General features: G+C 50.4%; 1 protein-coding gene across 1 annotated transcript in view; it reads left to right on the top strand.

Moving 5' to 3' along the window:
• Positions 1-22880, top strand: part of Glp1r (glucagon like peptide 1 receptor) — a 36408-nt gene extending 13528 nt beyond the window's left edge. The window contains exons 4-13 of the mRNA XM_048451278.3: positions 3680-3798; positions 4136-4242; positions 9431-9584; positions 10367-10526; positions 15316-15376; positions 15883-15952; positions 16064-16152; positions 16493-16631; positions 18801-18842; positions 22566-22880. Coding sequence (XP_048307235.1) covers positions 3680-3798; positions 4136-4242; positions 9431-9584; positions 10367-10526; positions 15316-15376; positions 15883-15952; positions 16064-16152; positions 16493-16631; positions 18801-18842; positions 22566-22733 — 1109 coding nt within the window. The 3' untranslated portion in view covers positions 22734-22880. The remainder of the gene's footprint in view (positions 1-3679; positions 3799-4135; positions 4243-9430; positions 9585-10366; positions 10527-15315; positions 15377-15882; positions 15953-16063; positions 16153-16492; positions 16632-18800; positions 18843-22565) is intronic.
• Positions 22881-24663: the final 1783 nt, after the last annotated feature.

Below are 24663 nucleotides of genomic sequence, written 5' to 3'. Positions count from 1 at the left end.
CAGCTTTTAATATTTGATGTTAATGAGGGCTAACTGACAGATGAATTTGTAGACCGCGCTTCTCTGGGACACAGTGATCTCTTGACGCTAAGCCAAGAAGGCACACATCGGTGCACACACTACCTTCCTGCCACCAGGCTGGCCCTGAGCAGAGAGCCCAGAGCCATGCAGTCTATCTGGGGGCCACAGTGGCATGTGTGAAAATTTAAACCCATGGGAAAGACTGGGGAAAATGGCACCTGGTCATGATTGACTCTTGGCACAACTCTGGCTGCTAAGTTTTGGCTCCCAGAGGCAAAGAGCTGGGAGTTTGAACCCTACCTGTGTGTCTTCCTTTTTGTCTGGGCTTGAGCAGACCTCTTGGCTACTCAGAGGCTTGGTGCTTTCATCTGCGAAATGGTTACCTGGTGAGGTGCCTGTGATGTTCTAAGGTGCAGGCATACAGTAGATATTCAAGACTTGATTCTGTGAGTAAATACAGCCTTCGGAGACAACATATGCAGTGCATATAGGGAGGAAGCCTACAATTGTACAGTGCCTACTGTGTGCACAGTATGTGTAGGGCTCTGTGCCTACTGTGTGCACAGTGCATGAAGGGTGCAGTTCCTACTGTGTGCATGGTGCGTGTAGGGTACAGTGCCTCCTGTGTGCACGGTGCATACAGGGTACAGTACCTACTGTGTGCACAATGCATGTAGGATACAGTTCCTACTGTGTACACAGTGTATATAGGGTACAGTGTTTACTGTATGTTGGGGTTTGTGCCTGCCGTAAGAAGAATCCAGTGCTGTGTTTTCTGCCTTCTTCTAGCTCCCAAGGTTCCTTCTCCCTATTCCACTCCCCACTTCCTCCTGTTCAGACCGCAGAGCAGGCTCTGATACCAATGTCATTCCCACAAAGTTAGGACCAGGTCACCCTTCTTGGGTTCTATCTACAGCCAAAGACAGGTTTTATTATCTACCAGAAGATTGGACTCCCATTAAGGAATTTTAAGCATCCATGCAGCACATAAGAAAACCATTTGGTAACCTGAGTGTGGCCCTTCAAGATGCTAAATGAGACCATGTACCTGCCCTACCTTTATATGTACCCAGCCATTTGTTAAGTCCCTAGAGATGCTTCTGGGGCTCAATGCACTACTAGCCACTAGCCGAACTGCCATCAGTGGCTGAGCCGCCATCAGTGGCCGAGCCACCATCAGTGGCCCAGCCGCCACCAGTGGCCGAGCCGCCACCAGTGGCCGAGCCGCCACCAGTGGCCCAGCCGCCACCAGTGGCCCAGCCGCCACCAGTGGCCGAGCCACCATCAGTGGCCCAGCCACCACCAGTGGCCCAGCCGCCACCAGTGGCCAAGCCGCCATCAGATTCTCGGGGTTCTGTTCACGTCACTGAAAATGCAAGTTTTTGACTGAGGAGATGATTTAGCTGGTCAAGTGCTTTGTGTGCAAGCAAGATGACCCGAATTTAGATCCCCAGCGCCATGTAAAATGCAGGGTGAGCTGGGGTGTGTCTGCACAGGGGAGGGGCTGGCTGGCTAGTTAGTCTAACCGATCAGTGAGCTCCAGGTTCAACGGAAGACTCTGTCCAAAAAGTCAGGTGGTTGTGGGGGAGACACCTGGCCTCCATCATCAACTTCTGGCCTGCATGCACACATGTGCACGTACACACACACACACACACACACACACACACACATTCCTGCACACGCATGCATTTGTGCATTCTCCTCTCACAGCACTCACACTACAAAGCTGATTTGCTCGGAGACTGTCTCTCCTGGAGAGATATCCGCCTCAGGATAGTCATGAAGGGAGGAGAGGAAGAAGGACAAGGGTGTGAGGACCGCCCACACTGGGTGCTGAGTGGCAGAGCTGGTGTTAAGAATAAGGCCTGATTGGCAGGTGCATGACCGCAATGCAAGAGACTGTCACAGGACCAACAGGAAGGCTCCCTGCACATAACAATGGTCCGGGAGATTGGGTTTCTGTGCCGAGGCTGCCCCTGGGGTGGGTGTCCCTTGGGGACCCGCGTCCCACAGGGTGCAGCTGTCACTCTGCTATTTACATATATTGATCAGCCTCTTCCCAGTGACAATCTTTCCACTTCAACCCTGACCAGCTATGGTCACTGAGGGCTCTTGGTGACTTCTGTATCCACCCCACCCCATCCCCGGCCCCTGCTCCTTTTCACACTGCCTGCCACCCATAGTCCATAGCCGGTCCTTCAAATCTTTTGGTCTTTAAACTGTTGTATTCCATTTATTTACTCAGTTAGGGGAGTACGGCTTTCATGTAGAGGTCAGAGGACAGCTTGTGGGAGCTGGTTCTTTCCTTTTAGCATTTGAGGCCCGGGAACTGAACTCAAGACAGCAGGCTTGGTAGCAGGCATCTCCACCAGCTGATTCAAGTTAGTCTTACAGAATCTAAATCATCTGCAGTCAATCCCTGACTTCTGCTGCCTTCCTCACTCTCCTGCGCTAACCCCACCTCCTGCAACCTCTTCGTCCCCATCCCTACCCCCACCCTGTTCCTTGGCCCTGGTGAAAGATTTAGGTTCTCCTGCAGGAAGGCAATGAGTTAGGCATTTCCTAGATAAATAGACCTCTGTGCTGCTCTTACATGGAGTCTTGGGCCAAAATCCACTCCTCTCCCTCATCTCCCTAGACGAGTCCACAGGTCCGTAGTAGGGGTATGATGGGGACTGCCCCAGCACCCCGATAATTAAGTGGCTGTGAAGACCACAGGTGACAACCCACTCCCAGCTCTGTGGAGCCTGTGTTGCTTCCCTCTTGATTTCCTTTTCACCGTTCTCCTCTGGGAGCTGCACGAGGGCAGGGCCTGGGTTGTCAGTTGCCCTCTCTCACAGAAGCAGGGGCTCAAAGAGCAGCTTCCTTCTTGGACACAGGACTAGGGGTTATGTGAAGGAGCAAGCCTGTCTCCCAATCTGAAGGGAAAATTTCCAAGAGCAACGGTTACGATGGCACCATGAGACTTTATGCTCCTTTTAGAGGCCTTTGAGAGGAAGTCTGAATCTCCTCAGATGGGCTCCCTAGTGGCAGACCACGTCTCCTCAGACTGGAGCTCCCTGATGGCAGGCCATGTCTCCTCAGATTGGGGCTCCATAGGGTAGAGGTTGCTTTAATTCTTAGAACTGACTGTTCCCCACAAAGAATGCAGGAGGGTGAAGGACTGAGTCTGGAATATCAGAAATCATAGAGGGTGATTGTGATCGGCAGAGTCTTTTCTGCTTGGCATCAGACCTTGTCAATACTGTGATTTGAGGCTGGGGGATAAGACGTAGGTTCAAACTAGATTTATCTTGTCTGAAAGCTATGGATTCACTCAATTGTGTCCCTGGGGGGCTAAGGGGCACAGCTGAGGGTGTCTGGGTGATCCTTGCTGTGCGATCTCTTATCATGTACCTGGACCATCATGGTGCATGTGTGTGCACATGCCTGCATGCATATGCTTGTATGCGTGCGTCTGCATGTGTGTGTGTGTGTGTGTGTGTGTGTGTGTGTGTGTGTACATGTGTGTGTATGAACGCAGAGGTGTGCCTGTTCCTAACTAAGGGTCAGCTCTGATGGAGCAGGGTCCCCCCGAGAGGTAAGGATAACGCCAACAGTGGGTGGACTGTTCATTTCTAGGCTGAGCCTCAGCTGCCATGTCTCCTTCCTCTAGTGCTTCAGGGCCATGTGTACCGGTTCTGCACAGCTGAGGGTCTCTGGCTACACAAGGACAACTCCAGCCTGCCCTGGAGGGACCTGTCGGAGTGTGAAGAGTCCAAGCGAGGGGAGAGAGTGAGCTGATGGGTTCTGAGCCTGGGAAGGGGCAGCTGGGTGTCTGCTCCATGGGAGCAGCGACTCTAGGCTTTGGGCGGGGCTGGCCATTGTCACATCTGTCCCCCTGCTCCGGGTGACTCTGCACATCTGCTGTCTGGCCAAAGGTGATGTGTGCTCACCTTGGAGCCAGGTTGTAAACATCTCTGGACCACTTCCGCAGGTCATTCTCTTTCTTGATTGTGGAATCTCAAGTCGGGCTCCAGGTCACCCCAGTCCCTGGACCCCAGAATGAAGGTTGTGGGAGAAGGAGGCTCACAGGGCATGCACACATCTTTGTGTCCTTCTGTGTACGCAGAACTCCCCCGAGGAACAGCTACTGTCGCTGTACATTATCTACACTGTGGGATACGCACTTTCCTTCTCCGCCTTGGTCATTGCCTCAGCCATCCTTGTTGGCTTCAGGTAAGGAGAGCTCAAGCCTGGCGGGGGGGGGGGGGGAGGGGGAGGGGTTCTGCTTTCTAGGACATCCTGGAAAATATGAGGTTGAAAAGACAGGTTGAAACACTGTGTGTTCAGTCTAGTCTCCACTGTGTAACTGTGCATGCGCACGCCAAAAAATGCACACACACACACACACACACACACACACACACACACATTGTAGCAGTGGATGATAAGATGATGGGGAATTCCAAGAAGTCACATCCATCAAGCAGATAATGATCCATAATTCAGCATGATTTTAGCAAAGTCTCAGTGGTTAGAGGTTCTACTGTCTTGGAGCTTATTAATGCCACTGGAAAGTTCTATTTTGGGCCTTGACCCCCTGAGAAAGGGCTGGGAAGCACCTTCCTTAATCTCTCTGGGATAACTGAGGGGAATTGAGTTTAGGCTCAGAAAAATTATGAGGGAAGAATCCTCGAGATATTGATCATCAAGAATAAGAGTTGTTGGACGAGAGAGATTGCTCTGCAGTTAGGAGCATGTACACAAACATGGGCAGCTCACAACTACCTGTAACTCCAGCTCTAGGGGATCCGATGCCTTCTTCTGAACTCTGTGGGACCTACACGCGTGTGCTCACACCCTCCCAACATACACATTTGAAACAACAATAAACATAAATATTTAATAGAAATGGGTGTGGTTTTCCTCCTCTTGTCTCTAAAGCAGCTGGCACAATAGTTGACACCATTAGTATTCTGTAGATGCAATCATTGGATGAGTATTGAGTTAGCTACTTTTATGTGCCCGAAAGACACACGTGAGGACAGTTTCAGAGTGGAAAGATTTGTTCTGGCTGATTTTTTTTTTTTTGGTTTCTTGACTCCTATGGGATTGGATAGAAAATCATGGCTATGAGACTGTGTGCCAAAGGGAGCTGGTCATCTCGTGATGGACAGGAGGCAGAGAGGGGAAGGGGCTGAAGATTAAATACGTTTTTCAAAGGTACCCCACCACACAGTAGCTTACTTCCTCCAGTTAGGCTCCACCCCCTACAGTGTTCAGCACTCCTGAAATAGCCCAACACCCAAGTCTTCACATCCCAGTCATATTTCGTAGTCAAATCATGTCAAATATTCTCTCATTGTGAACCATTTCAGAGAGTCAACAGTATAGTGAAAATACATATAGGAATCAATGCTTAGAGCTAAGGCATGGTGAGCTGGGGAGATGACTCTGCAGTTAAAACACTTGCCACATCAATGTGAGGACCAGAGTTCAGATCCTGAGACAGACACATAAATGTCAGGTGGGCATGGTGTTTCACCTGTAATTCCAGCCTTGGAAGGCAAAGAGAGAATCGCCAGAGGAGGCTTGTTAGCCAGGCTAGCCACATCGGTGAGCTCTGGGTTTAATTGAGAGCCCCTGTCTGGATGAAAAAGTTGAAAGAGCAATGGTGTAAGAGTCGCAGCATCATCTTCAAGCCTCCCTATGTGTACACATGTGCACACAGAATCATAGGAAAACATGTGTACACCAACACACACACACACAAAAGGGGAAAATAAAAACAAAGTGTTACAAGTTGGATGCGGTGGTAAACCCCTGTAATCCCAGCACTTAGATCAGGGCAGGAGGATTGTCACAAGCTCAGGGTCAGTCTGGGTTACATAACGAGTTCCAGGCTAGCCTGAGCTATAAAACAAAGCAAAGCCCATTTATCAGGTCCCTGTGCCCACCCCTGAAGAACTAATCCTTGCTCGTAAGGACTTGATTCCCACTCTCTCATTACCTTGCACTCCCTTGCTAAGGGTCTGTAACAACGCACAGCGTGGTTCACTGATGTTTTAAACAGCATAGTGACCATATCCTGCTACAGATCCAAGGGATGGGAACCCAACGTTGTGTTTTCGTGAGATTCCTTCTGATACAGATAGTCTTAGTTCCTTTGTTTGAGTTGTCCCTGTTTTCCGTTGTCATCACACGGTCTGTGGCTATTTGAAGTGTTTGTTGATTTTTCTTTCCAAGTTACAAGCCTTACAGCAATGGGTTTCTTCTGGTGGTCTTGCCTGTGTGTTTCCTTAGGGCATATCCCCAGAGGTGAAATTGTCACCATTAACCAACTGCCTGGTTTTTAGCATTTTGTTAGCTAGTGTTAGGTGACCTGCCAGGTGGCTACTGCCAGTCTGTGCTCTGGCCACTGGTGGGGAAGGTTCCTTTGGCTCTGTACCCGACCCACATTTAGTGTTTTTAGAATTAAGTGAAGTTAATCTATAAAGCATGTAGAAGAATGTGTTATGGTTTTAATTTGCTTTTCTTTGACCCCCTAGAGAGGTTGTTTCTTTCATACTTTAGTCTATGAATTGCTTGTTCATTGCCTTTTATTGTTATTATTATTAGTTTATTTGGCTTGTTTTAGGCATTTATTATGTGGATATTAACCCGAGACATCTTAACCTATGCCAGTGTTTCTCATTCTCTGGTGCCTTTTATACACAGGAGCTCGGCACTGAGATGAGATGAAATTGGCCAACTATCAATTTTTATTGCGAAGTAAAATGTATCAATAGGAACTATTGATTAATGAAAGTTACTTTTATCGGTCGATAGGCATTTATTAATTTTTTCCTGAAGACTAGATTTCGTTTTGCTCTCCTTCCAACGATCTTTTCTTATCTGACGATTGCAAAGCCTCTCAGCTCCATTCCCTTCATGAAGCTGCCAAGCCTTCTTCTGCCTTTGTGGCTCTGCAGTCCCCCAGAATTCAGTTTGTGTCTGGTGGGAATCAGGGATTTTACCCCCTCCCTCCATATATAGGTGGCCACTGCTGTGTGCCTTTGCCGATAGTCTTGGTTTGCCACGAGGGTCCCTGGAGTTGTAAGTTGATTTCCGTTGTTAACATCTTTTTCTCAGTCTGTTTATTTACCCTGCTCCCAAACCACAGCACCTTGTCTCCTAAGGATTTGTTAGAAATGTAAGGTCTCAGGCCGGTAAGTAAAGGCCAAGCCTGCTGGCCTGAGTTTGATCCCCGGAATCCACAGCACAGGGAAAGAACTGACCTCTCCAAATTCGTTCCCAGATCTGTGGCCACCACACAAGTGTTCTTGTGTATGTGTGGCCCACACATGCATATATACCATACATACATAAAATAAAGGAGAAATGAAAAGAAATCCTGTCTCTCAGCTGCGGAGATGGCTCAAGGAGTTAAACATTTGACACCCAGGTGTGGGAAGCTGAGTTTGCATCCCCAGAACCCACTGGTGGCGCGTGTTTGTGGCCTGGCGCTCCTGCAGTGGTGCAGAAGGCAGAGACAGGAGTATACCGGGAAGTTCCTGGGCTGGCCAGCCTGGTGTGAGGAACAGCGAAGGAGAGACCCAGCCTCAAACAAGGTAGAGGGTGAGGGTTAGCAGTGGAGGATGTTGGGTAGTCGCCAACCCCTACCCGTGTACTCACACTCATACACATGTTCATGCACACATATGTGCATGCATCGTACAGGTACATAGAGAACACCTAGCTCTCTTACAGCAAAGACTCCTATGTTGTAATAGCTTTTGTGTTTCAAGACACGATCTCATGTAATCCACGCTGACTTTGAACTCAAATTCCCTTGCCTTCCTCTTCCAAGTGCTAGGACTGTAGGCATGCAAATCACTCCCAGCTGGGGGCTGTTTTGTTGAAACCAGGTCTTGCTAGACTTGCCTCAAACTCCTGGTCCCCCTGCTTCAGCCTACCCTGTGCTGGGATTACTGGAAAGGCCACTTGATGGTTCTTTGTGACTATCTACACTTCTCTTGACTTTTGGCTATTCTTTGTAAATTTTCTAAGTACCATGAAAAAAAGTTGGCATTTTATTACAGCCACTCTGAATTCATTATTTTACATGGGACCGTTTCAGTGGCATTTCTGTTCCTAAGTATGGTGCGACTATGTATTTCCCACTAATTTAAGACTTCTCTAATAATTTTAAGCCAATTTTATTAAGTCGCCCATAATGATCTTACCCATCCTCTTGTTAGAGATATTTTCAGGAAACCAAATAGAATCTTCCGAATGGATCTTCAATTTCTTTTTATTGCATATTGCTAGAATGTGTCAGGGAAGCCGTCAGCAATCTTGCCAGACTCTTCAGTTGCTATGGTTCATCCGTACACTGTTGTGGGGTTCCTCCGAAAATGCTCGTATATAAGCCATAACCAGTTCTGGTTCACCTCTTCCGTGGCCCTGTTGTAGCGGTGAGATCTCTAGGGCAGTCATTATTAGAGGCTACAATAGCGACATCCTCGCGGGACTGCCGGTTGTAGAGGAAATAGTTGTCAGGATCCTCTGTGAGGAATGATATTAGCTTTTGCTTGGGAGATAGCCTTTTAGCAGATGAAGTGCCCTCAGACTTCCAGTTTGTCACACGTGTGTGTGTGTGTGTGTGTGTGTGTGTGTGCGCGTGCATGAGTGTGTGCTCACATGTTCACGTGTACATGCTCTCCGCATGGCTTACATACCAAGCATGTGGAAGCCAGGGAAAACCATTGGCCGTCCCTCTCAGTCACTGTCACCTTCTCCTCTTGAGAACAGAGTCTCTCACTGAGCCTGGAGCTGGGCTGGCTCGGAAGCCAGCAAACCCCAGCCCTCTTCTGGTCTCTATGCCCCACCCCCACCCCAGCACTGAGGTTACAGGGGTGCACACTTGATTTTCCACATGAGCGCTGGGGTCTGAACTGAGGACCTCATGCTTGCGCAGCGAACACTCTGACCCACTGAGCCACCTCCGCAGTCCTGCCCCGCTACACATTTTCACCTGGGAGTGTACTGACATGGCACCCAATTCCTTTTACATTTCTACCGTGTGCCTAGACACACTCTGCCCCAGAGAACAGTCCAGAAGTGTCAGGTCCTGAACTGATCTGACACAGACATTGCTTTGGTTACAATGTACGTAGTGTTTTGGTTACAAGTAACTGCCTAAGAGAAGGTACTGCCGCAAGGACAGAGTATGGGTAAGAAACAGGTAGTGATTGCTTGGTTGAGGGCCTCTTAGGCAGCTCTTCCGGGACTTTCAAGGTTGTGAGGAAAAAAGGCATTCTCAGAGGGAGGAAGCCGTCACCATAGTCCCAGAGAGGCACATGCGCCTGACGTGTGTGTGTGGGCTGGCCTGGGAGCCAGTGCTGTCCATCTTGCCAGGGAGGGGCCCTGCTTTCTCCCTCAGACACTTGCACTGCACCCGGAACTACATTCACCTGAACCTGTTCGCATCCTTCATCCTCCGAGCACTGTCTGTCTTCATCAAGGATGCCGTCCTCAAGTGGATGTACAGCACGGCTGCCCAGCAGCACCAGTGGGATGGGCTCCTCTCCTACCAGGTCTGTAGTGTGACCGGGGAGCCTGGGGAGGACACTGGCAAAGGGGTTCACTGCAGAAGCCTGGGATGGTGAGAACAGAAGTAGCCCTCAGGGAGTCCCTGGATGATGGGAGAGGCACTCTACCTTGGGAAACTCCTAGTCTGATGGGAGAGGTAATATACCATAGGGAGCCCCTAGTCTGATGGGAGAAGGCAGTCTACCTGGAGCTGCCTAGTTTGATGAGAAAGACAGCCCAACACACAGAGCCCCTAGTCTGATGGAAGAGAAAGTCCACCTTGAGAAAATCCTAGTCTGGTAGAGGAGGCAGTCCACTAAGGAGAGCCTCTAGTCTGATGGAGGAGGCAGTCTACCTTGAGAAAATCCTAGTCTGGTAGAGGAGGCAGTCCACCTTGGGGAAACCTAGTCTGATGGAAGATGCAGTCCTCCTGGGACAAGTGAATCCAAGGTAAGAGATTCTGCCCTAGGGAATTCATTTGGACACAGGTTTCTCTGAATGCAGGCCCCAGTTTGCATCCCAGCCCTACCACAATTGTATTTAAATTCAGATCCATAGCTTCTCCAGGACTCAGTTCTCCTCCCAGCATGGGGGCAGTAGCAGGTGCTTTCTTCTTAGGATGGGGCGGGGGTTGAGGACCTAAAGCAGAGAGTCTCCTCCGTAGAGGCCCTGGCCATATGAAAACCCTTCTATTCCATGTTAACCATGCTAGGACAGGACGGTGAGGAGCGGCAGGTGGGGCGGGAAGCAGGGCTGCTGTCCCCATGGGACCCTTCTCTGTCCTTAGGACTCTCTGAGCTGCCGGCTGGTGTTCCTCCTCATGCAGTACTGCGTGGCGGCCAATTACTACTGGCTGCTGGTGGAGGGCGTGTACCTCTACACGCTGCTGGCCTTCTCCGTGTTCTCGGAGCAGTGTGTCTTCAAGCTGTACCTGAGCATAGGCTGGGGTAAGGCCTACTGTTGTTCACCTCCCCACCTCCATGGGTACCCGCAGCAAGGGGTGGAACCCTCCCTTAAAAAAAATAAATCTCCTTTCTTAATAGATGCTTCCACTCTCATATGGCCAAATATTGCCTTACCTGACCCTTAATCCTGCCACCACACCATCAGAAGTCAGGACATTGTCCCCAGAGCGTTTCATACCCAGTGCAGGGCAGCTTGAGGTCCTGTGGGAGATGCCGCATCCTGGGCCTCGCGGTGGGCGGGGGATGAGCAGGGTATGGGCTGACATAGGATGCCATTGCCACGACAATGGGAAGTCGGGAGTGGTGAGCAGCAGAGGAAAGCGGTAGACTGCGAATGTGCCTGGAGCCCGGCTGGAAATGTTCTAGCCAAAAAAAGTCTACTGAGAACCATTGTGCCCTTTTTTTTTGCTGGAACATTTCCGGTTGTGCTTCTACCTCTCGCCACATGGGAGCCACATGGAGGGTAGGAAGGATTGCAGTTGAGGGGAGGATGGGTGGGGTGGGGTGGGTGGGTTGGAGCCCTGCAGTGTCAGGGAGACAGGTGGGGACACCTCGCATAGAGGGAGCAGCAAGTACCCCTAGCTGGGGCATAACAGAGGACAGGCCTGTGGTCAGCCCTCCTTGATCGCCTCCTGAAGTTCCAGAGCTTTCTTCCTCATGCCAAACCTGTAGTCCCTAGAGCTATTCTGACCTCTCCCAGCCTTGCCTTCCAGACACTTCTCAGCTCAGTCAAGGCAAACTGTTCTCTCCCATCCTGGTCCTGCAGCAGCCCTTCCAAAATGTTGCTTGGTGCTGAGAGCATCCTCTTCGCATGTAGGTTGTCACCCTACACCCTCCAGGAAGCTGTGTCAGGTTTCCAGCCCCTTAGGGCCCTGCTCTCGGGTCCTCTCAGCCCCTCTGCGCTCTCCTTGCACCCTGCTTATTTCTTCGGGTGCTCCTCAGCCACCTCAGGGATAGGAGCTCTAATGGGGGCTTAGTAGAACCAAAGTATTAAGGTCCATAAGACGCAGACAGCAACAGGCCCTTAGAAACAGAGCAGACACTGGGTCACAAGAGGCAGCTGGCTTCCTGACTCGGGGACTTGTCTACTTGCCAAACATAGGTCTTGGTCTCTGCTTTTCTCCCCAGGCCACTTTTGGTTCTGCTGAGCAGGCTTAGGTAAAAGTGGCCCTGGCTTAGGCATACAGAGGTCGCGACAGTCCCTTTTCCTCCTCCTCTGAGACCCAGTCCATCCTACGCGATCCTTCCTTCCTTCCTTCCTAGACCTCTTTATCCTGTCAGGCAAACCCATCAGGTGGGGCATCTGGAGTGTCCTGATGCTCCCTAGGGGTGGGTGCAGGAACAGGCCATTGAGGAGAACTCAGGGAAGGGCTTCCTCTGTGTGGGAGACGATCGCGTCTGTCCATTCTGGGAAATAACATCAGTGCTGTTTGTATCTGTCACCATAGCAACCTAAGGGCAGGACCAATCAAAGGGATGTGTTCAGAAAAGCAGGGAGTTGGTAGGGGTCAGTGGAGACATATGGTACTCTGGAGGTCTCAAAGAACGGAACGGGGGAAGGGTGCTAGGTCTTTCTTGCCTACTCCAGCTCAGGGTTCAGGACCTTCAGGGACATCATCGCCAATCAGAACATCTTATATTGAGAAACTGGGGTGGGGAGATACAGGATCAGAGAGAAAAGAAGAGTCACAGAGACCTGTGTGCTCTAGGACTATGTCAGGAGGCCTAGCCCAAGTTGGGATAGACAGAAAACTTCTTGCTTTCTGCTCAGCTGAACTAAAAGTAAGATTGGTAGAATTGGGGAAGTCCTTAAAAGGTCTATCAACTTGTGCGGCCATCTATGTGTAATTGGTCATCCTCAGAAGGGCGAGAAGTGATGGTGGGAAGGCATGGTATCCCAGGACCTGTTCTGTGCATCTGGTTGACCTTTCTCCCCTGGCTCGTCTTAGAGCACTAGAGCCTGTGAGGATATGTCACCTTGGCTGGCAGAGCCGTGCCCCTGTTTCTTTACAAGGCCCTTGTTCACCAGATGTTAGTGAATGGATGAAGCTCATTAGGGCTGGCTGGTGACATGAGCCAGCTCATTCTGGAGTGAGGTCTCAGAGAGAAAGACCAATAACTGATGGAGGACTTTCAGTCTGAAATTTCTGTACATGTATGGCCTAAGAAATTGCATGGTCTTGTCTAGAGAGCTTCCCTTCTCTCATTGATACAGCTATTCCATTCCTACTGGGCATATTCTATGGGGCATGGTCTATGCTATGCCCCAGGCCCTCCTAGGGTATCCCATTATTTGTTTAGTCCAATGAACGCCTGTTTATAAAGTATCATAGATGTTGGAATGGCTAGTTTGTGTAAAAATGAATAGGGTGGGGATAGCTCACTTGATCAAAGTGCTCATGAATAATCATGAGGACAGGAGTTTGATTCCCCAGAACCCACATAAAAAAGTTGTGACATACATTTGTAGCTCCAGCACTGCAGAGACAGAAACAGGTGCATGCCCAGGACTTACTAGCCAATCAATTTAACCTAATTGGTAAACCCCAGGTTCCAGCAAGAGACCCTGTCTCAGAAAACAAAGTAGACAGATCCTTAGGAATGACATCTGAGGTTGTCCTTTGGCCCTCACATGCATGGGTATGTATGCTTTTATACACACACCCTTGGGCATAGATAGAGATGGATACCACACACACACAAAGACACACACACACACACACACACACTGAATGTAATTAAACTTTTTAAACAATAGTAATAGTAAAATTAATAAATGGACCAACAGGGAGGTCTGATGATTGCTGGCCAACTGGTCCATTGTTAGGTCCCCTCCCCTCCCTTTTTCTCCTCCGCTCCCCTCCCCTCCCCTCCACTCTCTGAATCATGGGCCAGTACAGTGATCCAGACACACAAGTTGCTCAGTAGCTGTGACTGTGTGGACATCAATGAGTTAAGGACACCGATGACGGCATTTGGAAAGGTTATGAAGTGGTTCTGCCCTGGAAATGTACACCTGGGAGAGATGACCCCAAGCCACACATGTACGTGCATAGACCCTCCACCACACACATGAAACCTGTGTCCACACACTTCAATGTGCACCTTGTGACCGACTTCAGGCATCCACGTGACCAGCTTGAGCTAGGCATAGGTGGAGGCAGGTGATGAGAATATTGATTCAGGAAGCCTGAGGGTGGCTGGAGTGGGGTAGGCTTACAGCCCCAGAATCTGCACCTACCTGTGTCCTTTCCTCCTGTCCATCTCCTCATCTGCCCTGAGAAGGCGGACAGCCCACCTGCCAGTTAACAAGCACAGACTGAACTCCGGGGAGTCCATTGTGTAGACCTTAGAAACCAGCCAGATTGCTTTTCCATTGCTATCTAACATTGTTCTCTGAACTTTGCTGCTTAGAGACACAAACTACTATCTCACAGTTTCTGGACTCAAAAGTCTTGAGTTCAACGTGGCTGTGCGTCACTGACTCAGAATGTCTAGTTGGATCTGTCTGTCAATCAGAGTTGCTGTCATCCAGGGCTTGACTGGAGAATCCATCTCCAAACTCACTCATGGAGCCGTGGCCAGGAGCCTTCCATTCCTGGGTGTAGGGAACTCTCTGTAGGATGTCAGTAAACACTTTTGGCATGACAGCTACCCTTCTTTCTCCTCCCCTAACTAAATGGAGACAGAGATAGTGAAAAGAAGAGAGAGAGAAAGAGAGAGAGCAACACGAACCACAAGTCTTTCATCCTAGTACTTAGGAAGTGGGTGGAGGAAGATCAGAAGTTCAAGGTCATCTTTGACTTTCTAATAACAAGTTTGAGGCCAGTTTGGACTACTTGAGACCCTGTCTCAACAACAACAAGAAGATCAATACCAAGAGGTCATAATCACTGGGAACCATCTAAGTGGCTATCTATGAGCTGTATTAGTTAACTTTGCATTGCTATAATATAATACCTGTGATAGTTGTTATCATAAAGAGAACAGGGTTATTTATAAGATCACCATTCTCTAGATTCAAGTCAAAGATTAGTCAGATAGATTTCTTTGGGCCTCTTGTGGGGGTGCCACATTGCAGTGTTGGGGTACATATGGATGAGTAAATAGTCCCCTTCATGCCAGGAAGAAAAAAATCTCCTCTTGGAAGGACTGCCCACAGGCCCTGTATTCTGAAGACTCCACCGCCTACCAGTGTTACACTGATGCTTATCTAAACCCTAGCACTCACTGGGAAGTCTTATGTCTGCAATTGTTGATTGCATAGGCCTCTGTGTAAATGGGACAGGTCTTGTCTCTCTTCTAGATCTCAAACAGGTGCATGGGGAAGGGAACGAACACCTGAAGGGACTTCTGGGACCTGAAGGAGTGAACTGAGATGGGCATATGGGCGGATAAAAAGGAGGACGGAGCATCAGAGACTTTCTGGTCCCCTCTTCATCCCTCATGTCCTCCCCACCCCACTGTACTGATCTGTTGCTACTTGAGTGCTTGTCCTGGGGTCTCACAGCCAAGATTCTAGAGACAAATCCCGGCAAGGCACTTGGCACAGAGGAGAGGCTGGCTTATGAAGAACTCTGTCAGGAAGAATATGGAGCATGCGTGTGAAACCCTTCACCTCCATTCTCACAAGCACGGTTGTAGGGCCGGGAAGGTAGAGGTGCTGGAGGTGTGAGGGGTCTGGGGTGTGAAGAGGACCTGGGCACTGTGGCAGCCGCTCTGTCCTGCCAGCTCCTCTCTCCCCTTTGTCTCTTCTTCCCTCCTCCTCTAGGTGTTCCTCTGCTCTTTGTCATCCCCTGGGGCGTGGTCAAATACCTCTATGAGGATGAGGGGTGAGTGTCCTGCTGCGGGACAGTGGTGTGCTGGGGTCTCGTCCTTATAATCTATGGGATTCCTGAACCCTGGAGCACAAGCTTACTACTTGTTTGGGAAGATCCGTGGGATCAGCAGGAGTTTAGCCTGTGAATTCAGTCTCTGATCTCTACTCCCTGAACCTACCCTGGGATGGTATAATGATCAATATTGCTGGCTTTTGTAGTGTGTGGTACCGTCCTGATGGCTTTTATGAGCATCAGAGTGAATAGCTGTTGTTTTGTGTACGATGCCGGGTGTGCATGTGACTGCTTGCAGAAGTCCGCAAAGATGGGGGAGAGGCATGGGTCTCTCTGTGTGTGACTCTGTATGGGGTGTGTGATGCCCTTGCAGGACTCCACATGCATCTGTGGGTGGGTGGAGCACTTCCCTTGGCCTCGTACACTTGTACCTTTGTCCTGCACTAGCCACTGGGGCCTCTGAGTGCCCAGCTGGATGCCTTGTGTGCCTCTCTCTCCCTCCCTAGCTGCTGGACCAGAAACTCCAACATGAACTATTGGCTCATCATCCGACTGCCCATTCTCTTTGCTATTGGGGTGAGTGACAGAGTTGGGCACTGAAATGGAAGCTGGTGGACCTGGCCTGGGGCCAGGCTAATGACTTGGGGAAGGTGAATAGTCCTAGCCTTCTGTCGATATGCCCTGCAGGTCAACTTTCTCATCTTCATCCGGGTCATCTGCATTGTGGTATCCAAACTGAAGGCTAATCTCATGTGCAAGACTGACATCAAATGCAGGTACCTTAATCAAGTTGGCTGCAGGGGTACCCTAGGCCTTCTCTTCCACCAGAGAGAAACTCTGGGGCACTCTGTTTGGAGCCCTGTGTATCCCTCTTTTCCCACCCAAGCCTGGTGTGCAATCCCTAAACTTTTCTCTCTATTCTTAGCAGCTTCTGAGCTTCTGGAATCTTGACCTCTGCACCGTGCCCCCCCCCCACACACACACCAAGGCACCCTGTCCAGGGCATTTTCAGTGAAGAGTGTTCATGACTCAGATAGCAGAGGGGGTGGGCACAAAGAGAAAGAGCAGTCTGTGCAGTGTGCCTGAATGACACAAGCGGTCTTGCCCTGTCTCCAGACTTGCCAAGTCCACTCTGACGCTCATCCCCCTCCTGGGGACCCATGAGGTCATCTTTGCCTTTGTGATGGATGAACATGCCCGAGGAACCCTACGCTTCATCAAACTGTTCACGGAGCTCTCCTTCACTTCCTTCCAGGTGACTCACAGCTGAGGGAACTTGTCTGGGATGTCCCAAAGTGAGGGAGGGGCGGGCACAGTGGGATGGAGTGAAGATGAACTTCACTTCAAAGTGAGGGAGGGGGTGGGGAAGATGAACGTGGAGATGAGATCTGGGAGAACAATCCGGCCCCGAGTCACACGGTGGGAGCAGAGCCAGAGCGAGTGTCCCCAGGTATTCAGACATAGAGGCCAGTCTTCTCTGTAAGCCTGTAGGACAAGAAGCCTTCCAAGATACGAACCTGGGCATCTAGAGAGAGGTGCTGCCATTCACTAGCATCCTGCCAGGCAATTTATACACACAATGCATTCAACCCTCCCAGGACCTACAGTTGTGAGATTGTCCCTACTTGACATAACTGGAAACTGAGGCCTGGAGATGTTAAAACAAGATTTCCAAGGTGTTGTGTGACTTCCCTAGAAAGACACGGACAGATGTCTATTCACTCCAGCTGAGTCGTGACAGGTGACCAGGGAAATGATGCCACTCGAGTCCAGTTGGTGAACCAATGACCTTATTGGGGTGGATACAGGACCATGGGCAGCCGGAAGGCAGCTGTGTCATTGAGAAGCCCACCCCGGCATGAATGATGACTTACAAAGATGCGCGTCCCTGGAGCTCCCTGCACAGTTTGCAGGCAGCTCCATGGAGGAGAGTCTCCTTGTTTTAGTCAGGGTTCTATTGCTGTGAAGAGCCACCACGACCATGGCAACTCTTAGGAAGAAAAACCTTTAATTGTGGTGGCTTGCTTACAGTTCAGAGGTCCCTTATCACCATGGTGAGACATGGCGGTGTGCAGGCAGACCCGCTGCTAGGAAAGGAGCTGAGAGTTCTTACATCTTGACTCACAGCCAACAGCAAGTGGTCTGAGTCACTGGGTGTGGCTTGAGCATATATGAGACCTCAAGCCCACCTCCACAGTGACACACTTCCTCCAAGGCCATACCTACTTCCACAAAGTCACACCTCCTAATAGTGTCACTCACTCCCTTTGGGAGCCATTTTCTTTCAAACCTCCACACCCTCTTCCCCAGAAACTGCTCATGTAACCCCATGGAAGGGTCTGTAACTCTCTGAACTTTCTGAGTCTTGCAAATTCTATGAGCTTCCTGGGTCTTATGAGTTTCTTCCTTCCTTCTAGGAAGAACTATCTCAACTCAGAAGAACTAGTCACACAACACAGGGTCACACAGGTTCAAGCAAGCTATCAGTCCTCCTCACTAGCATTAGAGGTGCAGCATGGGTGCAAACTATAAGAAACTGTGGCTAGAGATGACTCAGCAGTTAAGAGCACTTGCTGTTCTTGCATAGGACTCGGTTTGGTTCCTAGCATTCATGTGTTATACAATTGCCTGTTACTCCAGTTCCAAGGGATTAGACATCCTTTTCTGGCCTCCAGGGGCTTCTGCACACACATTATGTCTCTCTCTCTCTCTCTCTCTCTCTCTCTCTCTCTCTCTCTCACACACACACACACACACACACACACACACACACACACACAAACACACACACAGAGCCCATCTGCCTAGCTGTGGGCCATTGGGACCTAAGTTCAGCAATTGGCTGGGGTAGGCGAGTTCTTCATGTTTTATCTGGTCTAGCCTCCTTAAGAAGTGGTGGAACTTTCTTAGCCTCCTGTTTCCTGAAAGGAAATAAAAAAATAAAACAAAACAAAAGAAAGAAAGAAACAAACCAACCTTGTTTGAGACTGGAGAGATGGCTCAGTTGTTAAGAGCTATGCTGGCAAAGGACCTGAGTTTGGCTCCCAGCAGCCATGTGGTAGCTCACAACTACCTGTTACTCCAGTCTTAGAGGATCTGACACCCTCTTCTTGCCTCTGGGGGCACGAGCCATGTTGTATACAGACATACATGCAGACAAAGCGTGCACACACACACATACACATATGTACATACACACACACAGACACACACACAGACACACACACACAGACACACACAGACACACACACACACACACATATATATATATATATATATAAATTTATTTTGGAAAATTAAGAAAAATTTTTTATGCCTATTCCCAAGCCAGCCTGGGCTGCCTGATTTGAGAAGGGCCCCAGGGGCTAGTTGCCCATGTACCTCCTTTTGGCTCTCTTCCTGCTAACACACCTCTTGTTTGCAGGGCCTGATGGTGGCCATCTTGTACTGCTTTGTCAACAATGAGGTAAGGGCTGCAGAGGGATGGTAGGGACCCTGCTGGGGTTGCTGCCATTGGCTGGTGTGGGGCTATGCAGTGCGGGTTCTCTTCAGCCTTTCTAGTCAAAACTTCCAGTTCCCCAACTGTGGCTAAAATTGAGGTGATATCTTGCCTTTATATTCTATTCTGTGTCCCCAACACACACACACACACCACACACACACACACACACACACACACACACACACACACACACACCCCCCTAATGAAATAAGGGCTTAGGGAAGACCCAACCTGGTGTTAAAGGGTTAATTGACTATTTCGAGCAGGGTTGTCTGACCTTTTGACCTTGCCTTATGCCACTGCCATCCACAAATGATTTGGGCCACATTTGCCGCTGTCCTAATATGCATGCAGCCCTTAGGCTACAGGTTGGGCACACCTGATTTATTGCAAAGTGATTTCACGCACATGTACCCCAGCCACTCTTGTGGCCTCTGCCCACAAGAGCTGTTCTTCAGATCCAGGAGTTGCCATGGCAATGCCAGGTACTTGTGACCTGAGAAGATGGCTTGAACATTGGTCTCATGTGGCTGTCAAGGCCTGCACCAGCTGCCGGTCGGTGGGGAGGGAGTCTAGGGAGGACTGGGATTGGGCTTACTGCAGCTGGTGTCTGAGGGCCACAGTGAAGTCGCTCAGGAGCCATGAGTGCTCAGCCTGTTCTGCACAGCTAAGCTGTGTGAGCTCAGGTTAGCCACCTTGTCTTCTTCGCCTCTTCTACCCAAGGGTCAGTGGAGATAAGAAAGATTCACCAAAGCCTGAGCTTGATTTGGCATTTAGTCGAGGAAAGATCTTGGGTATCAATGGTCAGAGGGCAGGGAAGGGTTAACAGTGGACGGTGCCGATGCCACGCCCGGCCGTTTATTCGTTTACTTCCTTTTAACCATTCATTCATTGGGGTGCAGGCTCTGTGTGCCACCGAGCTCAGGTGAAAGCCAGAGAACAACTTGGGGGAGTCGATTCTCTCCCTCTTCCATGTGGGTTCCGGGGATCCACTTCAGGTCATCAGGCTTGGTGGCAAATGCCTTTGCCCACTGAGCCATCTCACCAGCCCCAGGGTCATTGTTTTTTTCATTTCTCTAACTGATCAGTGAGAGGACCTCACATCAGAGGCCCATTCACTGGTTGAGCGGTCGTTCATTGGACTCACAGAAGCAGCCTGCAGTGAGTGCCTGCTGTGGGCTGAGCACTGTGCTGGGAGTGTGGGTGCTCAGAGCAGGAAGCCGCAGCCTTCCTGTCAGGTACTCTCTGCTAAGTGGGAGGAGACGCAGCCGGAGACCAGCTGGGCCTCTAGCACTGTGGAAGACAGGAAGCCAGAGGTTTGATGAGGGCAGTGGAGTCAGACTAGACCTGGGTTCTAATCCTGACTGAGCCCTGGGGAAATCTTTATAATTCCTGGGGAAATAACGTTCTTCTCCTCGGCTGCCTCCACTTTACTTGAGGAGTGGTGGCTGCTTCCCAGGGTTAACAAGGAAGGGAACCAAAATGGCGTTTCGTTTTGGGTGTGTGGATATGTGCGTGTGCACAAGCGTGTGAAGGCCAGTGCCAGACATCTGTGCCAAGTGTCTTCCTCGGACACCCACCACCTTGCTTTTGAGACAATGCTGATCTGGAGTTCATAAACTTGTTAAAGCCCCAGGGATCAGCCTGTCCCGCCCACCACCCCCATCCAGTGCTGGGTTTATAAATCTGAGCCAACATGCTCAACTTGTTTTTAAGATTTAGTTTTGTTTTAAGTGTATGAATGTTTTACCCATGTGTATGTCTGTGTGCCCGTGGAGGCCAGAAGAAGGCACTGGATCCCCTGGAAATGGAGTTACAGATGGTCGTGAGCCACGTATGGTTGCTGGGAATTGAACTCGGGTCCTCTGGAAGAGCAGTCAGTGCTTTTAACTGCTGGAACATCTCTCCAGCTCCCCCTGCCCAGTCTTTTATGTGGGTTCTGGAGATCTGAACTCAGGACCTCAGGTTTCTGAAGCGGGTGATTTACTGGCCAGCCTATCCTCTGCAGCCCCTAGAGAGTGGTTCTTGAGGACAAGTGATGACTGGGGCCCGCCATGGAGGCTCAGAAAAAGTGCCAAGGGAGACAGGATCGGGTTATCATGTGCTCTAAGTCTTACTGGTTAAGCTGTGCCTCCGTTTACTAACTTCCCCCCCTCTATTCCAAGTGGAAGACTGTGGGGAATTTGCTTTCCTGCAGCTGGGCAGAAGGGCGCCCGCCCCTTGGGCTCAGTGTCTCCACCCCAGCTATCAGCACTGCACAAACCCAGCCAGGCAAGGCAGCCTCAGGTAGTGTCTGTTATGCCTCCTTCCCTCACCCTCTAGGCCTGGGCTCCACGACACTGTCTGGGACACCAAGGCGCCCTGGTAGGCAGGATCTGGGTGATCTTAGCTTTACCCAGTACAGAAGTTCTTTTAAGGGATGGCATGTGACCACCCTGGGTATCTGGCTGGGCTTAGCGAGACGGATGGCATGGGAAGAGTAGAGGAGGGGTGTTTGCTCAGGGGCAGGTAGGGGCATTGGCAGTGAGCCTCTTGTACACAGCCGCCGGCTGCCGGCCCTCCTGATGGCTTGGGTTTGAAAGGAACACAATCCCTAGACACTCCTAGATGGAGAGGCTGGTGGCAAGGATGGAAAGGCAGACAATGAGAAACACTCCCTGAAGAGTGATCCAGCCCTCAGGACATGCTGTGCAGCCTGTAAGAGCTCTCTCTGGAATCCCAGTCCCAGAACTGCGACGGAGCCAGCATTACCACCAGCCCTGGAGGGACTCGGAGCCCCTCAGTGTTCTGTGTACCGTTCTGCACCAGCGATCTGATCTTCCGGCATCTGACCTTCTGAGAGCCCTCTTCCCCTTGGGAAGGCCTGAGCTCAGCACAGTGGGGGATCTGGTTGGCTGAGCTCACCTGGGCAGATTGCCCAGCTAAGCTCCCTTCACTTACCCTGGATGGGATAGGTTCAAAGCCGGGCACAGAAGTCCTGGGCCTTGTCTAGTCCTTGCCTCCTTCACCCCTTCCCTGCCCTGGGAGGTTCAGGAACTGAGTGAAAACCTTAAGGGGCATCTGAACTTGCTCGTTCACACGTGTAATTCTCAGCATTTAAGGGGCTGAGATAGGAGGGTGAAGAGTTCGAAACCAACCTGGGCTATATAGTGAGATGTATGCTGTCAGAAAACAAACAACAGTGACCTCAGACCCAGACAGAACAAAGCAAAAGCTCCCAAGGGAGCTTTGGGGGTTGCAGGGTGTCACCGAGGTTAGGGTTGGGCATGCCTTCCCTTTTCACTTGTCTAAGCCTCACGGTGAGAGCACTTCATAAAGAGAGACCCCATCTTCTCCCGGTTCTACCCCCATCCCTGCATCTCTACCTTGCTCTCAGTCTCTTCTGCTAAACAACGCTGTGATGGATTGTAGAAGGTACTTAGCTGAATCACCGGCTTTAGAGAGAGAACGGGCCAATTAGGTCATCAAGCCCATCTCTCTCCTGAGGAGAGGCAGAAAACAGGAGACAACAATAAACAATTTTATTGGGATATTAATTTAGGCGCCTGAAGACCTTGACTTGTGTCTCTTAATATAATCCAGCGGATTTTTTTCCCTTTCCTGCTAATATAATAACAGGGCCATTTTGTGGGCAGTTGGTTTGCCTGATGGCTTTCGCTTCCCTCTCTCTTCTTTTTCCCACGGAAGGTCCAGATGGAGTTTCGGAAGAGCTGGGAGCGCTGGAGGCTGGAGCACTTGAACATCCAGAGGGACAGTAGCATGAAACCCCTCAAGTATCCCACCAGCAGCGTCAGCAGCGGGGCCACCATGGGCAGCAGCGTGTATGCGGCCACCTGCCAGACTTCCTGCAGCTGAGCCCCAGTGTTGCGCCTTCCTGTGGTCCTTGCTGCTGGCTGGGTGTCCATCCCAGGTGGGAGAGACCCTCCCAGGGACAGGGATGGGGAGGGACACAGGCACACACACACACACACACCCCTTGCTTTCCCTCCTCCAAATCTCTCAGACAGGCAAGTGGACAGTGCCCCCCGGGACTGTAGACACATGTTCTCCAAGGAGAACAGCCTGCTAATTTAATCACCCTGGCAGGAAGAGAGGAAGAAACGATTGCAGCTAAAACGAGGAGGACTCCTTCCTGTTAAAGCCACAAGGCCCTTGGGGTTCCCTCGGACAGAGCAGCAAATCAGCCCCGGACTCCTACTCAAGGGCACTTGCTGGTTAGTGGGGCTGGGGTTTGCGAGAGGAGCAGTCCCACGAGAGACCCACCGTTCTAACCTCGGCCAGCACGGAGCTTGGCAAGGTGAGCCGCTGCTGGGCTTTGTGTCTGCCTGGGGTTGCCACCTGCGTCAGCCTCCTCGTGAAAGAAGAGAGGCTTGCTCCATGCGCCTGGGTTGCTGGCATTCCCTCGTCTGCCCATTCATCTCACCATCCATCTTGCCTTGGGACCGGGGCTTTCTTGGAGCTACAACCCGCAGCTCTCTCTGGAAGCGGCTGTGAGTGATGTTTAGGATAAGTACTAAGGAGATGCTCAGAGGTCGCCATTGCTGGTGCCCGCTTCTCACCCAATCCTTTAAGTCACTTTGCTCTCAGCTTCTGATGTGCCTAGGGTACTAGGGCAAGTCCTACAGTGAGGAGCCCAGACCTGGGGTGTGAGGTTAAGAAGCTCAAATGCCCTCCTCTCGGGTTCATGTGGAGTCACTTAAGGAATGTCCCACTAGGAGTGTTGATGACATGAATCTAGATGAGCAAGAGATCCATTGCCTCCAGCCCTGCACCCTATCTGTGACCAGATTCCATGTCTTGGATGGGAATTGGGGTACATCCTCTAAAACCAATAGCTCTTAACATTGCTAAGATGGCAGGCTCCCCTGACTTTGAAATCCTCCCACTTTAAACACATATACACACTTCTATATGTATGCATGTATATACATGTATATGTGTATATACACTTTACCCCTTCCCCTTTATTGTGGTGGCTATTGTGTCTTTACCAACATACAATTCTGATTTCTCCCACCCAATGGAAGAACTAAACCATAGCTGTTGTTATGTTTAGTGGGTGTGGGGGAAGTGATCGATTTTATCCTCCCCAGACTCCTCCCACACATAATGAGCAGTAGATAGGGCAGAATGGAGGAAAATCCATCACTCCTACCCCAGCCACCATGGTAAAGTTGTCACGGGACAGCACCGCAGAGACTCAGATCCAAGAACGGCCTCTCTGGGAAAGGCAATGAGTTCACAGAGGCCATGGAAGCTTCCAGAGCTGGAAAGAAGCCTAGTAGTCCAGACCTCCTTTGAGGTTGAGGTAGGGGTGGCTTCAGACGGAGTCTTGTGTGAGGCTGATCTCTCCTTCATCCTGTGGAAAGTGGGGGACCCTCCCCAATGCTTTCACTAGACACATTCTCCTGTGCCCCTTGGAGAAGCACGGGACATGTATGGGAGATAATAAGGGACCATAAAATATACCAAGCAGAAAATTTCTTCTCCTTCAGCTTTGACCAAGTGTTGTGTCTATGTTAATAGGGAAGTGGAGCCTCAGGCTAGAGAAAAGCCATGCCGCCTTGCTACCTCCTTAACCAAGACACAGGGTCCAGCGGGGGAAGCGGGCCCAGGATCGTCCACTGCCTAAGAACCAGGGCAGGCTTCCCATTGGGCACCCCTTTCTTGCTTTCCCCCTGGGAACAGCAGAAAGATAAGCGTGGGATAAACTGGGGACTTTGGAGAATCATTAATTACACATGAGTGAAAGGAAAAGACAGATTTAATCTGCCTGAAATAAAAT

Source organism: Myodes glareolus, chromosome 18 (genome assembly GCF_982192425.1).
Source record: "Myodes glareolus chromosome 18, mMyoGla1.1, whole genome shotgun sequence".
NCBI classification, from domain to species: Eukaryota; Metazoa; Chordata; class Mammalia; order Rodentia; family Cricetidae; genus Myodes; species Myodes glareolus.
This window is presented reverse-complemented; position numbering and strand designations above follow the sequence as displayed.